The sequence below is a fragment of the Dendrobates tinctorius genome, unplaced genomic scaffold (genome assembly GCF_039654945.1).
Source record: "Dendrobates tinctorius isolate UK_male_01 unplaced genomic scaffold, ASM3965494v1 ptg000241l, whole genome shotgun sequence".
NCBI classification, from domain to species: Eukaryota; Metazoa; Chordata; class Amphibia; order Anura; family Dendrobatidae; genus Dendrobates; species Dendrobates tinctorius.
The window spans coordinates 16,205,756-16,224,944 of NW_027361908.1; the positions used below are offsets into that span (position 1 = coordinate 16,205,756).

At 44.1% G+C, this 19,189-nt stretch overlaps 1 protein-coding gene across 2 annotated transcripts in view; it reads right to left on the reverse strand.

The window, feature by feature from the left end:
• Positions 1-19,189, reverse strand: part of LIN7A (lin-7 homolog A, crumbs cell polarity complex component) — a 154,374-nt gene that overhangs the window by 42,521 nt on the left and 92,664 nt on the right. For both annotated transcript variants that reach the window (XM_073556974.1, XM_073556973.1), the window contains exons 2-3: positions 11,312-11,430; positions 355-426 (exon numbers count right to left, since the gene is read on the reverse strand). In XM_073556974.1, the coding sequence (XP_073413075.1) occupies positions 355-414 (60 nt within the window). In that variant the 5' untranslated portion in view covers positions 415-426; positions 11,312-11,430. The remainder of the gene's footprint in view (positions 1-354; positions 427-11,311; positions 11,431-19,189) is intronic.

Here is a 19,189-nt window from a genome sequence, read left to right on the forward strand (position 1 = left end):
AGACGGGGAAAAGCTGTAAATGTAGGAAAGGGGTATGTCCAGCACCCACCCACTGTATTTGGTGCCTCGTTCTGCAGAAACTGAAGTTTAATCAGAAACACTCATTGGAATGCTCAGTATACCCCTGGCATGGCCAAGAGGCTCAGTGCACCATTCCGAACCCTGGTATTACATGTCCCTGCCTCGCTTTCTGGTGATTGACTCTGACCTGCCTGTGTTTCACCTGCAGTGCTCACTCCAAGCAAGATAATGCTGTCTCTTATATAACATTACAGAAAAAAGGATATTTCTCTTTAAAAGATAAATGTTTGTCTGCCATATGAATGGTGATGGAACAAGACATTGGGATCTTACCTTTGCAGTGGCTCGAGCCCGAAACTCAGGGCAGCCATTAATAGGAATGGTTTCATGCATATACTGGTAGACCTGAAAATATATATAAGGCACAAAGTGAGCAGTATTAATAAAGTGATCTGATATATTAGACTTGTACAAAGCTATATGAAGGAATTTCCTAATCTTATTAAAAAGGGATATTCTTTGATATTCCATCACTTACTTTCAGAGATGATGGCTTATCACCAGAGTCCCATAGGTTGAACTACCACCTATTATCATTTTATGACATATCCAGTTGATACACCATACCATTATTAGGAAGCAATACCTCTATATGGGTTATATAACCATTTAGAATAATTACATTGAATATAATGGTCTGCATTATATATAAAATGGAGAGAACAGAGATAATTGTATTGCTAAATTATTGTAAAAAATGATGATAACAATTAGGATATTTAGAAACAATATAACACGGCTGGTTCAGCTTGTTGACCGAGGAAACATAAGGCATCTCAGTGATTTAATGAATATTATCATCTTTGGAAATGAGCTTCAATTTAGGCGATTCTAAGGCACTTATCCAGTTGGAAAGAATCTGTTTGGCTCCTATGGCAAATATGCTTAAACTTGCCCAAACAAACCGCTTTGGCTCTTTAATTTCTGTGTCATTAATAATTTCACAGCTATTTGTGTCATAATATTATCCTTAATTAATACTGCAATATTTATTTTAAGTGATACCTTACGAATTGAGTCACATACTTTACCAATGTCTAATGGCTTGTTCACATATAGCATTTTTTTAACCTTTTATGTTACGGAATAAAAACAGCATTTTACAGTAACAGCAAAATAAATGAGACTGATAAAATCTTATTAACACGTTTAATTTTTTTCCTCGCATTTATTGACCTTAAGTGCCTTTTTTAAACACAATACACAAATTCTACAGCTTTTTTTACTGCAGTATATCCACAATGAGATCAGTGAGCCAGAAAGCCTCAATACTTTTTAATGAGTATTTGCCACTGTTTTTCTGCCAATTTTCGGCATTTTTCCATTAAAAAATAAACGCACCAAAGAAACTTCATGTGAACATATTCTATGTTCACAAAGCCAGAGGCATTATTAGGCTAGGATCGCATGACCTTATTTTCTTTCATCCAAGAAAATCGTACCGATTATGCTAATCACCCTCTGATCAGAGAGTGATCAGAGTGTGATCCCATTTTCTCAGATGTGAAGATGGCAAAATAAAATTATCCATCTTCTCCATTCTGTTAGTCCATGAAAATCGGACCATACTCGGATATCATCTGAGTGTGGTTCAATTTTTTTGACGGACCAATTGTGCATGCAGCAATTTTTTTCCTCAGACAGATTCAGTCCTAGGACAAAGTTAAGACATGTGCACGGTCCCACAGAATAACAATAGTCTGATGTTTTGTCGAATCACACTCAGACCGAAAATACGGTCGTCTGCACAAGTCCTTAATATGTTGTTTTTTTATCTATGAACCTTTTGGATAAGTTTCCTCAATGATAATTTGGCGTATATTTGATTCTGCAGATTTTCTGCAGCATTTCTGCACTAATTTGATAAATTAAGTTACTTACATGGTTTTTACACGTCTTTTTATCATGATTTTTCAGCTGCGTTTTTTGTCTATTTTTTCACATGACATGTTTTAAATAAAACTTCTGCTTTTGATAAAACTTGATGGACAAAATTATGTGCGGAATGAATGTGTGGCGCCCTGCGTCTTTACTGCCACAAAGGGGTTAAATATGTACTGTTTTGTATGTGTTTTGTGAGCAATGGGAGTTATGCTTTCTCTGCTAGAGACCACAACACACACACACAATTTACCTCACTCCCTTACTTGTCTGAAGCTTAGACATGTGCTCCCTCTAGGAGTAAAGCTAAGAAGCATCAGGGAATCAGCCCCTAGGCCATCCATGTTTTCAGAGCAGGGTGGTAAGCTGAGAGACTGTGTGGATTTATACAACCAAAAGCAGAGTGGTTTTCCCCAGGAATACTGCAGCAACTAGGATCAGTGAAGGATTGTGCAAGAAGGAACTTGAGCTGCTTCACACAGGATCCAAGCTGCAAGTTGCCAGAGGAGAAATACACAGTGAGTGGTGCTATACTGGAAGTTTCTAAACTCTGAGAAGCCTTGGTCCCTGAAGAGATTATAATAGCAGGAAGCATACACTGAGTCACAGCAGAGCGAAGGATAACTCCCATTCTGTAGAGCAGACTGTAACCTGGTGAGAGTTGTAATATCTTCTCTGAACTGCACCTGAACTACAGTAAATGATAAAGTGACTTTCCTTGTCTCCTGCCTTATTACTCCGTGCCTTCTACTTCCATCACAATCTCTGGGGGTCAGCCCTGGTGGGAGGGGGGTTTAACATCTGCACTGCCATCACCATCTACTCCCCCAGGGATCATCTGCAGTGCCAGCTATTCTACACTCGAACACTCCAACTGGCATCACGAATCACTACATAAACTACATAAACTGATTAAATTTGCTGATGACACAAAGCTAGGAGGGATAGCTAATACTAGAGAAGAGAGAGAGAGGATTCAAAAAGATATAAATAAACTGGAGCAGTGGGCAGCAACTAACAGAATGGTTTTTAACAGGGAAAAATGCAAAGTACTACATCTGGGCAATAAAAATGAAAAAAGCATATACAGAATGGGAGGAATAGGGCAAATCAACAGCACATTAGAAAAAGACTTGGGTATACTAATAGATCACAGACTGAATATGAGTCAACAGTGTGATGCAGCAGCAAAAAAGGCAAATGCAATTCTAGGATGTATTAACAGAAGCATACAGTCTAGATCACGTGAAGTCATTATTGCCCTCTACTCCTCTTTGGTCAGACCTCATCTGGAATACTGTGTCCAGTTTTGGGCACCACATTTTAAAAAAGACATCAACAAACTGGAGCAAGTTCAGAAAAGAGCGACCAGAATGGTGACCGGTCTGCAAACCCTGTCTTATGATGAAATGTTGCATGATTTGGCAATGTTTAGCTTGCAAAAGAGAAGACTGAGAGGAGACTTAATACCAATCTACAAATATCTCAAGGGCTGTCACATTGTAGAAGGATCATCTTTATTCTCATTTGCACAAGGAAAGACTAGAAGCAATGGGATGAAACTGAATGGGAGGAGACACAGATTAGATATTAGAAAAAACTTTTTGACAGTTAGAGTGATCAATGAGTGGAACAGGCTGCCACGAGAAGTGGTGAGTTCTCCTTCAATGGAAGTCTTCAAAGAGAGGCTGGACAGACATCTGTCTGGGATGATTTAGCGAATCCTGCTTTGAGCAGGGGGTTGTACCAGATGGCCCAGGAGGTCCCTTCCAACTCTGCAATTCTATGATAAACTTTATCCCTAATAAATACTCCCCTTTTACATGACTGCCTGGGGCCACGGACCGTGTCACTGCCACTGTGACACATCCCTTTAAGACGACCGTCCCGGTACCGAGTATCCCACAGCCTCTGGGGAGCATCAAATGCACTTTTATTTTGTTTATGCTGCAGAAATAAAATCAAAATGCATATGCATTTTTATTTGCCTGCGGATTTTCCTCATCTCATTCATGTCTATGGGGAAAATAAAATGCATATTAACAGCAAGAGCAGATTAACATGCTATGGATCTCAAAAGCACACTACAGGTCAGTTTCCACAGCGTTAAAAAAAAGCACAGTGGGCATGAGACTTGTATACATCCATTAAAGGGATCCCGTCAGGTTGACTAGATTATGTGCCTAATCCAGAGGCGCATACATGGGTGAGCAGCAGAGCATGTGCCCCTGGTGCAGCCAGCAGGGAGTGCAGCTGTCGAAAGTGTCTACCCCGGAGGCTGCATACTGCCGCTCCCCAGACTGGGAGTTGGCAGTTCTCTGAGCTGGAAGGTCAAGCTGACATCTGGCAAAGAGAAGCTGCAGCGGTCAGGTCCCAGTGATCAATTGTACTTGCGGTTTTCAGACACGAGTACAATTGAAGCTCTGTGACCGCCAGGTCAGAGTAACGTCAGGAGAGCGATCAGGTCATATGATCACACTGCTGATGTCACTCGCTGGTGAGGAGAGCATTGGTAATAATTGGTCCACATTAGTGGAGCTGAAGAAACCGAAGATGAGGGTGGGAGATTTAGTGTAAGTGGGATGGAGGTATTTACTGCTTGAGGGGCATTTACTGACTGGGGGGGTTTTACTGTGTGTTGGGTTATTTACTGTGTGGAGGCATAACCGTGTGTGGGTGTATTTACTGTGTGGGGGTTATTTACTGTGTGTGGGGGTGTATTTACTATGTGTGTTTGGGGGAGTAGTTACTATGTGTGAGGGAGATTTACCGTGATGGGGTATTTAGTGTAAAAGGCTGGGGGAAATTTAGTGTAACGAGGGGATGATTTGAGGACACTAGTTTGGGAAACAAAGAAGGGACATTTGCAGACACAATATGAGGAGTGGGAGAAATTTGAAGAAACAATATGAGGAAGGAGTGAGATGGAGGCATGTACTGTATGGGGCATATGGGTGCAAAGACAGTATGAAGAGTGAGGGGAAAATGTGAGCGGACACAGTATGGCGAGCAAGGATGATGGTATGGTTGTGGACAAAGTATGGGGAGTTGGAGTGATGTGTGAGGAGGCAGTATGGAAAGTGAGAGTGTAAATGTGTGAGGAGGGAAGGGGAAACATGTGAGGAGACTATTGAGGGCAGTACTACAAGGAAACAGTATGGTGGAAGAAAATTGTGAGTGAGCACAGAATAGACACTGAGTAGTGTGAGGGTAGCAAGGGGGAACAGTGTAAGGTCACAGCATACAAAGTAGGGGGAGGGTGGTGAGGGACATAGTATAGAGACTTGGCCCTATAGGTAGAACCAAGTGTCAAGAGGGGGTCCAGTACAGAAAGGTGGGGGTGTAAGCAGAAGAACTGGGCTAGGAGTACTTTTCTTGCGCTGGGTCTGGAACTGTCGGGGCTGTCTCCTCTGTTGTCCGGGAGCAAGCTTGGATTTGGCTAGTGGGTGCCCATTCCTGAACATGACCGGTCAAAGACTGCATTCATTCTGTCTATGGGGCTGTTCCAATTCAACCAGATGCCCTTCGGTCTTGCTAACGCCCCCGAGACCTTCCAGCAACTGATGGAGAGGTGTTTAGGAGACTTAAACTTTGAATCTATCCTCACCTACTTGGACGACATCATAGTCTATGCAGCCACTTTTGAGGAACAATCTGCAAAGGCTGGAACAAGTGTTGAGTCGCGTGCAAAAGCGCGGTCTGAAAGTAAAGCCGCAGAAGTGTTACCTTTTTCGTACACAGATTGAATACCTGGGACATGTCCTCTCCACTGAAGGAGTGAGGCTGTCACGTGAGAAGATCGCAGCAGTTGCAAGACTGGCCTACCCCAAAGGCTGTGAAAGATGTTCGGGCCTTCTTGGGACTCACTGGGTACTACCGACGGCTTGTGACCAGCATTGTAAATCCATTGCTAGAACTGTTGAAAAGAGTACCGTCGGGTGCAAAGAATAGGACTATCCAGTGGGATGATAGCCAGGAAGAAGCATTCCTCGGCTTGAAAATGGCTTTGACCAAAGCTCCTGTACTTGCTTACGTGGACTTCTCCCAAACATTCATCCTTCACACCGACGAGAGTCTACATGGACTAGGATCTGTGTTGACGCAAATACAGGGCAGAAAAGAGCGAGTGATCACTTATGCAAGTCGGTCTCTCCATGATTCTGAGCAAAATCCACACAACTATAGTTCTTTTAAGCTGGAGCTGTTGGCGCTGGTGTGGGTTATGACTGAGAAGTTTGCTGAGTATCTGTCTAGATCCGAGGTCTTGGTGCGCACTGATATCAATCCTTTAGCCCACCTGGAAAATGCAAAACTTGGGGCCCTGGAGCAGTGGTGGGTGGCCCGGATGGCAAAGTACCATTATAAGATCGCTTATAGGAGGGCATCTGAGAACACACACACACCGACGCCCTATCCAGAGTGACATGTGAGCGACCTGGGCCTAACGGATAAAGAGTTGGAGGCTGAAGAGATTCATGAATTCCGCAACTCTGCCAGGATGGTGGCGGCCACACTGGAACAGGTCTAGGCAGCACCTAAAGAATACACCCTGGGGCAATCCCATGACGAGTGGGTACAACTCCAACAGGAAGATGAGGAGCTCGCTCAGATGAGGCAGTAGGTGCTCTAAAATAACTTCCCAATCAAAGGGAGAGAGTGACTTAGCAGATCCTTCGACAGTGGGAAAGGCTCCAGCTCCAAGACGGTCTCGTACCAGAAGATCCAGCTGAACCAAGAACTGGGGGTCACCTGACAAGTGGTACTCCCCGAGACACTACTCCTCAAGGTGGATACAGAGGCTCATGAAAGAGAGGCCCACTTTGGCCCGGGGAAGACGTTCCAGTCGCTATAGAAGCTGGTTTATCACCCTCGACTAAAGATTGCAGTCAAGGAGGCCTGTCAGCAGTGTAGAAGCTGCGAGTTAGCTATACCTCCGGAACAGAGAGCTCCCACGCAAAGCATAGTGACTTCGACTCCCCTAGAGGTATTGATAATTGGCTATCGGCCCGGCTCACATGGGATACGAACACTGTCTAGTGATGACGGACCACTTCGCCAAATTCGCCGTAGTGACTGCAACCCGAGATCAGACTGCAGAGCCAGCGGCCCAGGCCATTTGCAGGGACCAAGTGTACGGTTGTCCAAAGAGGATTCACTCTGATCAAGGTGCCTGTTTCCAGGGACGAGTGATGGAAGAACCTTATCGCATGTACCAGATTGAGAAATCTTGGACGACACCTTATTATCCCCAAATCGAATCTTGATCCAGATGCTGAGGACGTTAGAAGACGACAGAAAATTCCGCTAGCCTGAGTTTGTGGTTGAACTAGTCTGGGTGTACAATAACCGAGTACATCGCACCACTGGATACCCACCATACACCCTGCTGTTTGGTTGACCAGGACAAGAAATCAATGAGCTGGAGTTGGATCCAGAAGAGGACTACCCATGGACGAGGGTGTCCACCTGGGATCGAGAACATCGTCATCATTTGCAGACACCACATCGGCTCGTGTAGATCAAGTTTCAGGAACTGGAACATCTTGAGGTGACTCCCCTGGGAAGGACAGCTCTTAAGGTCAGAGACCGTGTGTTAGTCCAAGACAAACACCCCCGAGGCAAGTTGGAGTACCGGTGACAGAAAACCCTATGTTGGGTGAAACAAAGAATCAGCTCTGAAGGTCCCATCTGAAAAATCCAACTAGAGGGAGAAGAAGACGCTCTCACTCGAATCGTTCATCGGAATATGCTACGTCCTTGCCTGTCAAGGGACCCTGATCAAATGGAAGAGATACAAAGTGTCCCTGAAACATCCCCTCCTGCAGCTGCTGATTATGAGAAAGAATTTCTTGACTCGCCACCTGTTTGCCCAGAGGAGGAACAGGCTCCTGAAATAGCTGCTCCATTAGACTTGGGCACATCCCCATCCTCGCCTAGCCAGCCCAACTCCACTACCCTGCCCAATTCTACTACTCAATCTGTCTTACGCCACACTGAATGATCAACAGCTAGTATACCCCCCAACAGATACAATCAAGATTAATTTATTTGGCAGCGAATCATCCAAGAAATAGAAGACTGTCAGTGGTTACTGCAAGAACTCTCACCCGTGGAATGGTGAGCAAAAGGAGAGGTGGAGTGTAAGCAGAAGGACCGGGCTAGCGGTACCATTCTTGCGCTGGGTCCAGAACTGTCGGGGCTGTCTCCTCTGTTGTCCGGGGGAAAGCTTAAAGAATCGGACCAACCTTTGCACTTGACAGCAGGGTGTGTGTCTGAGGTAAAAGGCAAAAGCGTGCTCCGAAACAGACAGACTTGGTGGGAACTGATAGCCCGCAGCAGGGGGAGGTGAGTGCTCTGTCCCTCGAGCACCGTAGCAGTGCAGGCCCGCACTCCAGCATCCCCGCTGCCATCAGCAGAGACTGTGAACAGAGACGTACCGTGTGCCCGTTTGACACTTTGCTTTGCAGGGGTCCATGATCCGGGCTCGTGAGTATCACACGCTTGCTGCCTAAGATAGACCGGGTGTGTGACGTGAACTGTATCCTGAACCCACATTGGGCTTCGACAATACTGTAACCTGTGCCTTACCCTCCACAGCACCCGCTGGACTCAGGATCCCGCACGAGGCATCAAAGACTCGCCGCTGCTGAGAGGACTCAACTCATCGTTGTCTTAAAGACTACAGCAGATTAACCCCACGCTGACCGTTATCGGCGCCAGCGATTGTTCCGTAGACTCTACAGTCTGGAAGTCATCGGATTGGATAAGATTTACCTTAAGAACTGCTACCGTCATTTTCCCCTGCATTTTCCCCAACCGTATATCCTTTATTACCTACTACGTTCATTATCCCTGTTAAATTCTTTTTCTTCCTGCTTGGAGTACACACTTGTTAAAGTAAAATACGTTAACCTTTGCTCTGTCTCCTGTCCGTCACTGCATCCCACAACCTGCTCACAGGTGCAGTGTGGAGAGCATGTACCATAAGAGGGACAATGTGGGGGTCATATTTTGTGCAGGGTATATATTGAGGGGCAATTATATATTCAGGGGCTTAGCATTGGGCAGATACTTTTATTCAGGCGCATTATAATGACAATGCTATCTTTAAGGGCATCGTGTGGAGATGTGCTGCACAAGACCAGAGAAGATGGAAGTCTGCAGAGTTGAGCTGTGGGTGAGAAAACTCATCTTGGGGTCTGGACAAGATGAAGAAGAAAAGAAAGAGACTCCAGTGACAACATCATCTATCAGGTACCTGGATGTATTTTTTTTGTGTTATTGACTAATTCTCATGTTTTATTTAGGTTAGGAGCATTCTATGTGACTGCAGACTTCTGAATTCTCACAGTGTGCACTGCACGCTTTCAGGATTCTTTCGTGCATACATGTTGTCATGTGCCAACTAGACATGCGTGGTCTCACTCAATAAAAAATAATTGAGTGAAGTCGGACACTTCTAGTTGAAATGTGGCCCAAAGTATACAAATTGCAAACTTGTGCAAGGGAGAATCCTAAAAGTACCATGGATGCGCTGTGAGAATTCAGAAGCCTATAGCCACCTAGAGTGATTGCAGACTTTCATCTCAAACCTGCACACATCCTTTTATCATAAAATGAAGCCCTGTTACGTGCCAATCCAAACAGCCTGTAATATCCTCACAGTCATGATTCAGCCCTGCTTGCAGGTTCAGTCATCATATGGCTTCTTCACTCATAAGCAATTTTCATACCTAGGGCCATGTGATAACTAGCTTTTCTTCCTGCTTCTCTCAGATTTCCTTGAACATTGAATTAGGGCGAGCAGGTCATCGGTACGTAACTAAGTGTGAAAATCGTATGCGCTTGGGGAAGGAGGGGTGCCAAACTGAATTCTTGCCCTGGCTGCCAGAAAACCTAAATACACCTCTGGCCTAACCAGCCCAGTATAATGTTATTTAGTTTTGACTTTGACTAGTCAATGGGGCACTAGTTTCCCCAGACTAGTCAGCCCTCTTTCCATGATATCACTGATAACATTATTTGCGAGAGCTTCGCTCATGCAAGTCTCGCCATATCGACTAGTCAAAGTTCTAATTAGCATAGGAAAAAACTTATAAATACTTTTTTAAACATTAATTAAACTGGATAACATTACACACGCCTAGTTAGAAGGAGAAATAACAGCACACTGTCCTTTTAAAATAAATTGTGTGCTTGAGGAATGATCTTCTTTTCCAGACTTAATGAGGTAGGAACCTCCCCACCACAAAACAAAACTAGACTGTAGGTCTTGCTGCAGGGGTAAATTTATTTTGATCCGGCAAATAGTCAAAAACAGAAGTGGTCCAACGTTTCGACTGGGAGTGGTCTTTGTCAAGGACATCTCTTGCAGATGCAGGTAGGCAAAATCTAGTAGAACAATAGCGTTAATCGTAAGATCTCTTACGTCTCATGTCAAGGAGAATCTGTGTGGAGCAAGATCTGGGAAATGCAGAAAGCAGGGTGTAAGCTGTGATCCAAATAAATTTACACTGCAGCAAGACCTACAGTCTCATTTTCTTTCATGGTGATGAGGTTTCTATGTTAATTAAACAGGCCTGGTTAGGTAGGGAATTTAGAATATGTATGTGAATGTTGCTGGGTTGGAAGGCATGGGGGACCTGTCAGGATATCTTTGCTGGAACTATAAGGCTATGTGCACACGCTGCGGTTTTTGCTGCGGATCTGCAGCAGTTCTGCAGACAGTGTACAGTAGCAAGTAAATCTATGTGATTTACAATCTGCTGTGCACATGCTGCGGATTTTTAACTGCGGAAAAGCTGTGGTTTTGAATCCGCAGAAAGAAATGACATGTCACTTCTTTTCGGCGGATTCTGCTGCATTTTACCATCTCCTCCATTGTCGAGGTGATAAACCGCAGGCCATTTTACCTGCGGTTCCGCAGATACAAATCTGCAGACCAATCCGCAGCGTGTGCACATAGCCTAAGACTCTGCATTTTTTTTTTTGCACTGCCAAAATACGCATAGTTAAAAACGTACCAAATACTCATCGCGGGAACATAGCCTTAAATCCCTCTCCCTACTACCACCCAAAAAAAAACATGAGTGAATTAGCCATAGGGCATATTTACATATGGCAGATTTGTTGCAGTTGTTCCCGAAAAAAAATGTGTGCAAATCCTGCAGAAAATAACCTTTCCAGATATTCAGAATGGATTTTCTTTTTCTATTGCAGACCAATTATTCAAAATTGATATTCACATTTTCAACAGAGAAAAAATATATTAAGTTTCAAAAATAATGAACGGGAATGAATTCTCCGAAAAACAGCATTGTTTTTTTCACATACATGGGCATTATCATACCTCCCTTATAGCAGTACAGAATTCACTTTGCAGAACTTTCTTCAAAGACTGTATCTTGTGAACTGGCACCTCTCCTGAATTCTCTAACTTCTCCAACAATTGTATAGCTCGGGCAACATCTGAATAAGAAATCCAAAAACAATTATTATGCACAGGCAAGCAAATACAAAGCCCATCACAGCAGACTGGCTCAGAGGAAAGGCGCTCACTACTTACCATTATTCCAGTATTATAAGCAATGAGTTTCAGTGAAGAACTGTACTTTGCCACTTTGTTTTCAAAATGTAAAGGCTTTGTACACTATTACCAGATATGGCTTTTCAGACTTAGCACATAAAATGCTCATTTATTTAGCATATACTGACTTAAAATTCTACTTCTGAGAATAGTCAGTGAAGAATGAGCCATGTTCAAATCTAAGGCCTCATTCAGGCATTTGTGAATTATGTAAAGCACACATTCTTTTCTTGATTTTCAAAGACAAAACACAACCCCATTAACGTCTGATACTATTCACATGTCTGTTTTTTTTTTTTTTTGGAGCTCGTGTAGTCGCTCCGAGCCCCCCTCTCTGAGGGGCCCAGCTAGAGCTACACTACTTTTAACTGTATCGGTGTGCGCATTACTCTTCCTCAGCACCTGACATCTTAGCGCATTGGGCGCTATGACGTCACTATATGGAGCCTGCTACGCTGAGATGTGCAGCACTTCAGAACGCTCACTGCAGAAACCAGAGCAGTGAGAGAACAAAAAGGAGGGGTGAGTATTGTATTTTTTTAAAGTCAGTGAGAACATTATAGTGGCCAGAATACTGTAAAGAGGACTATGGGGATGCATCATATTGTGTGGAGGACTAGGAGGAGTCCATTCTACTATATGGAGGACTACTGTATGGTGAGTGTGTTATACTATATGGGGGACTATGAGGAGTGCATTATACTATATGGAGGACTATTGGAGTGTATTATACTACATAGAGTACTATGAGGAGTTCATTATTGCTACTCCTTTGTTCACCGCCACCGGGCCCAAGTCTGCCGCCACCTGCGCCGCTGCTCCCAAGCTGCCTCGGCCTTCCCTGCATTCTGCTCTTGCTCCCCGCTGGGCGCCTGCACAGGTGCTCCGGCACGCTCCTCCTACTCGCGCATGCGCCTTAGGGCCCGACTGCGACTGCACCCGCAAGTCTTATTCCCCCGTGTGACCTGACCCGGCAGCGCTGCCTGTCCAATGGAGGGCAGGTACCGGGTATTTCAGGCAGCCCTCCCTTAGTGGAGGTGCCTGATTATTGAGTTCAACTCCCATACCTAGGCCCGTCTTGCTGCCATTAGCTTGTTCCTTGTATAGCTTGCCTATTAACCCCTTGTCTCATTCCTTCTCTTTCAGAGCCCGATCCTGCCCTGCGTCTCCCTGGTGCCAACTTACCATCTCCACCTCCACTCTCCTCAGTCTGCATACCATCTCCACCTCCGCACCCTTCTGCTTATACCCTCTCCATCTCGTGGTTTACCTCCTCCGTACCTCTCCTGCTCCTTTCCTGCTCAGTTCTTACCCTCTTCCTACTACCCAGTCTCATCTCCGTTTTTTGTGTTGGTCCCTGAGCCGATCCCTGGTCCTGGCATCCATGGTGCTAGAGGTCCCTGAGCTTGCTCCCTAACGATCCCGATATAGGGGTTGGTCAAACCTGGTGCGCTCGCTCGGGGGAGTTTCGGTATCACGGTCCAGTGGGTCCACTCTTGGTACTCGCCGCCTCCGGTGTAACAATTATATTGTATGGAGGACTATGGAGAGTGCATTATACTGTATGGAGGACTATGGGGAGTGCATAATACTATATGGAGGAGTATGGGGAGTGCATTATATTATATGGAGAACTATGGTGAGTGCATTATACTGTATGTAGGACTGTGGTAAATGCATTGAACTATATTAAGGCCTATGGGGAGTGCCTTATACTCTTTGGAGGTCTATGGGAAGTGCATTATACTATATGGAGGACTATGGGGAGTGTATTATATTATACTACTCTTATTTGGAGGGCTATGTGGGAGCCCCTATACTGTATGCAAGAAACTATACAGTGTGAAGGTTTGTGTGGTGTCGATTATACTGTGTAGAGAGCTGTGTGGAGGCCATTATACAGAGTGGAGAGGTGTGGGGCCATTATAATGTATGTAGACTCTTTATACTGCATGGAAGGCTGTGGGGGACAAAGTTGGAGAATAATACTGTGTTGGGGTCACCATACCTTCCTGGGGAGTTGAGAGGTGGGATACAGTAAGGTCATCATACTGTGTGTGTGGAGTATACTGTCGAGTATTCACTGTGGAGGTATCTTACATTTGTGGGGCACTTTTGTTGACATCATACTTTATGAGTGCAGTGAAACGGAAAGCTAGGGTTCTAGTAAGAGGAATCCTTCATGGAAGAATATGGGGAGTGCATTATACTATGTGGAAGACTATGGGGAGTGCATTATACTGTATGGAGGACTATGTGGTGCATACATCAAACATAGTGATGGCTCCTAAGGAGGCTATTATAGAGTGTGGGGCTATTATACGTGCCCTGAAAACGCATTTATTCAGACTGGCCTATCGCCTCAACACATTAACCTAATCTATCCCTGTGTGGCACAGCCAAAAGTTTTACCATAACCAGGTTCCCCGCATCATTTTCCCACATGCTTTATGCATCCATTAGCCCTCTGTGTCTGAACTGTTACACACTTAACATTCTGACTGGTCCATACAATCAGGGCAACTGTTACCATCCACCTTTCGTGTCTACCTCTTTCCTCATAGACTGTAAGCTTGCGAGCAGGGCCCTCATTCCTCTTGGGATTTGTTATAATCTATGTGATTATTGTTATGCTGTAATGTCTATTGTCTGTACAAATCCCCTCCGAAATGTAAAGTGCTGCGGAATATGTCGGCGCTATAGAAATAAAATCTATTATTATTATATTATTATTATACAGAGTATGGGCTACTTAGAGGACCATGATACAGAGTGGGGAATACTTATGGAGCCTTGATGCAAAGTGGGGGGGTTACTGAGGGGGGCCATCATACAGTGAGGGGGCCATTATACAGTGTGAGTGCTATTGTGGCACTACATACAGTGTGAGCGACCATACAGTGTTGGGGCTATCAAACAATTTGGGGGCTACTAATGGGTCAGTATACTGTGTGGGTGCTACTATGAAGTGTGGGGGCATTACACGGTGTGACAGAAAAATATACTGTGCAGAGGGGAGCTGTACAAAGGGGGGGCTTGTGACATTATTAAATGTTAAGTGGGCACTTATCGTAATAGGGCACTCTGGTTATTGTGAGTGTCAAAGTGGCATACAGAGGGCATTATTACTTTCTAGGGGGTGAAATGTGAGCCCTGTTTTCTAGGGCACTTGCACTAATATATTCTAGTTTGCTTATAAGGAGTTTGTGCAGGTTGGGAAAAGATGGGGTCAGTGCTGGAAATGAGAGAAATCATTTCTGCAGCCAAGTCCTGGAAGGAAGAAAGTTATCATGTCGGTCTGGGCCAGATAGGGAAAATCAATTTACTCCACCAGAAAGAACGTCAGCTGTAAGTCACTATCTGCAACTATACTGTAATCTCTTACATGTTCAGCAGGACTGATATACAGTGGTGTGAAAAAGTATTTGCCCCCTTCCTGATTTCCTATTCTTTTGCATGTTTGTCACACTTAAATGTTTTAGATCACCAAATAAATTTAAAAATTAGGCAAAGAATACACAAATAAACATAACATTCCTTTTTTTTAAATGAATATATATATTATTAAGGGGGGTAAAATCCAAACCTACAAGGCCCTGTGTGTACAAGTGATTTACAAAAGTGATAAATAACCCCAGGGGTTGATGTCAGCTGTAATTTTTTGCAAATCACAGCTGTCATCAACCCCAAATACTATTACCCCGATTGACACCGCACCAGGGCAATCAAGGAGAGCCAGGCAAAGCTCCAGAACTGGCTCATCTCATCTGCGGGCTTGTATTTTTAGGCTGGGAAGGGCCCAATAACCAGGGTCCTTCCCAGCTTGTTATTATAAGTCTGAAGCTGACTGCTTTACCTTGGCTGATTATCAAAAATAGGGGGAACCCACGTCATTTTGTTACTTATTTATTCAATAAGATAAATAAGGCTAAACACCCTTTCGTGCACATGAAGGATACTAAAGGGTGCAAGTTCTGATATGCTGGGGGCTTGTGAAATTATATGCCTATAGGATATCTATCTATCTCTCTATCTACCGCTGTATCTATTCTATCTATATATAAGTTATTAGTTAGCAAACTGGCTTGAAATGTCATAGCGAATTGGTGTATGTAAGAGATGATGTTAAAAACATACGGTATGCATATGGATTACATATGGCTGTCATAGGGATGCTAGGTGAGAAAAATCACATTATGCTCACATGACACTCGTCCTACTTTTCTAAATCAACATTGGGGCAACTTTTTATACCATCACGTGACTCCAGCCTAAAGACATTGCTGAGCTGTGCGGTTTTGGTACTGTTTTTTCTCTAGAGGCTTCAACACTTTTAAAAAAACACAGTTACTTTCTTTTTACTTATTTAATCAAATCTTTTCGGTAGTATAAGGGTATGCTCACACTGCAAAATATTCTGTCTTGTGAGAGAATCTGGCCGATTATGCTAATGTCTCTAGGATCAAACTCTATCAGACAGGTACGGAGAAGACGGAGAACTTAATTTCTCCATCTTCTCCATTGACTCCATGCGAGTTCATTGGACTGCACTGGGATGACACCCGAATACAGTCCGATGTTCCACACGCGCTCATAGACTTCGGCATGAAAAATTCATTGCAGATCTGCACTGCCCTATAGTATAACACTGGGCAGAGTGATATCCGAAAAAACATTGCATAGCACTCGGCCGTGTTATATGCTTGTGTGTGCGCGAGTCATAAAAAACACATAAAAAATGCAGTTTCACTTCTGCACCAAAATGGATCAAATAAGGATGAAAAGGCCTAAAATTTAAGCAAAGATGCAATAATCAGAGAAAATTGTTTGGTGCGGTGACCTGCAGAGAACAATAAACACAGTATTTTGTACAGACATAAAAAAGCCAGTTGTCCTATACTAATCTGGCTCCTACGACTGAATGAATGAACAAAAAAAAATCCTTACATCCCAGCTAGAGATGAGCAGGACACGTAGCACTGACCAACTGTCCCAGATACAGAGAACAGTCATGGATTTGGGTCCATGCCCTCAATTTCTCTCACTGCCATTGCTCCTCTGACATCTTCTTCTGCCAGGGTAGAAAGAAATGGTAAATGGATGTGGATTGGGGTACGGGCAGGGGCGTGGCCAAAATTTGCTGTGGCCCACTATGCGCACTGCATACTTTTTCTCTCTTTCTGTTCTTCAAAAGTTTGGAGGTATGAGTTAGCAACATAACTATCTTTACAAATCTGGGAGTCAATCAAAACAATCTGGAAAAAGACATAGTGGGAACCAACTCAAACTATCAGGCCATGTTCACACGTTCAGTATTTGGTGAGCTTTTTACCTCAATATTTCTAAACCAAAACCAGGAGTGGAACAATCGGAGGAAAAGTATAAGGCTGGAGTCACACTAGAGAGAAATACGGACAAGTGAGAGGCGTAAAAGCAACGCATTGCACTCGGACCAATGTTAATCTATGGGGTAGCTCCCATCAGCCATTTTTTTCTCAGCCATATTTTACGGGCTGAGAAAACTGCAGCATGCGGCAATTGTCAGCGTATTCCTCCAAAAATACGCCAATGCAAGTCTCTTGGTGTGAGAAAAATACAGATTACACACAGACAACAAGTGTGACTTGCGAGAAATACGCAAGACTTCTCCAGGTGACAGGAAATGGGCTCAGCCATTATTAGGAAGTTTTGACATGCTAATTAGCTTAGAAAGCGCTCCAGACCTTCCGGAAGAACGCCTCCACGGAGTCCACCATCATGTCTACCTACATGATACCTACCTTATAGTTCTGGTCCAAGAGAGGCCAGAACTGTGGGACCAGAGAGATGCACATTATTCCGGGCCAGAAAAGAGGCGGCATGGAGGAGGATCTGTGTCCAAATGTTTAATAATTTTGATGACCGTCCACGTGTGAGCTAGCAACAAATTTGTAAGTTCTATCCTTTATTAAAAATCCTATTAATGCGCAAAATAACACATTTTCCCATTACACCCTAAAATAATCTTATGTGTATGTTTTGCCCATTCTGTGTAATATATCTTATGTTTAAATGACACCTTACTAGGCCACATGACCCTGTTAAATTTATGTTAAAGTGTATTGAAAATTGGGCAATGTACTAATATATTATTGTGTGACATTGCAGTGGAAGATGTCATGAGACACTGGCGCAGCATCCACGACCAATATAGGCGGGAACGTCAGCAGCGGACCAGGAGTGGGGATGCAGCACCGACCAAGAAGAAATATATTTATTATGACCGGCTGTCATTTCTGGCTCCCATTCTGGATCTCAGACCGTAAGTACATACATCACACCACATTACTCATATGTTGCTTAGGGACATATCTACAATTTTTTTTTTGTTCATTTCAAAACAGAACTTAGTCCAACCTCACTGAGAGGGAGACAGGGTCTGATTCGGAGGTCATAATTGATCCAGTTGGGGGAGGTGAAGAGGTGGCTGGCCCATCTTCTGAGCTTTCCAGCTGCATCCCACAAGCTTGACCAGCACCAGCCCCAGCACCAACAGTGGCATCATGCAGCCTAGAGGACCAGGAAAATAGCAGCAGCCCTACTGTGACTCTTGAGGCCTCACCCCAGCCTGCCTTCATTCCCCGCAGTGGCCGACGAAGGAGCGACATCCCTGCTTGACACAAGGAGGCATGTCGATACAAGGGTGTTAAATTATCTGTCTAGAGCTGCCCAGGATGAGGGTGAGGAGGCCTATGCCCGCAGCCTGGCCCGCTACCTCCATCCCCTACCCCGGGAGGTGAGAATTCGAGTGCGAGGATCCATTCAGATCCTGTTTGATGCCTGCACACCCCTAATTACCCCATATGAGGTATTTGAGTATTTAAAGAGGTGGCAGCTGTCACCCCATAATCAGCTCCAAGTTTCCCAAAACCCAGAAGTGCAGACGCAATCAGAATCTGAGCCACCTCCTCCATGGGTGCCTACACCACAGCCCATTCCACCCCCAACCCAATATTGGCCTCCACAGGCACAAATGGCAGGCTATAATCCACCTGCCCGATATGGCCACTTGATCAGACCCAGTGTTGGAGGCTGGTCCCAACCTGACATCGGTCAACATGGCCATATTGGGGGGTATGACTCACGTGGCTACCAAATTCCCCAGTATCATCTCCAATATCCATCTGGCCACTTCTGTAGTCAGCACCAGGATCCTGGAAAAAAATCACACATCCTGGCCCAGAATACAGTATGTACCCACACAGGGTGACGGCTAAGTTGGGCAGCAAACCCAGCAACCAAGTGAAGCTGGACTCCAGCCATCACCACCACCACCAAGCTACCAGAATTTATAATTTTTGCTTCTTTGTTCTTTTGCTAACGCAAATTTCTGTATTTTGCTAAAGATTTGTTTTCACAAATATGCTAAAAAAAAGTTTGCCCAAATTTGTATGGGCACAAAAGCCATATGAGTTCAATATGATTTCTTGTTTCCAAAGTTATATTTTGGCTTTAAAAAAGTTGGAAATTGACAAGTTTGGTCTCTTATTGAATTCATAACTTGTACATCCAAATATTGACTCATTTGACACCATGTAAATGAAACCACACACAAACTTCTAGAACAAACAGGCTTTTATATAAACAAAAAGTAGAGAATTA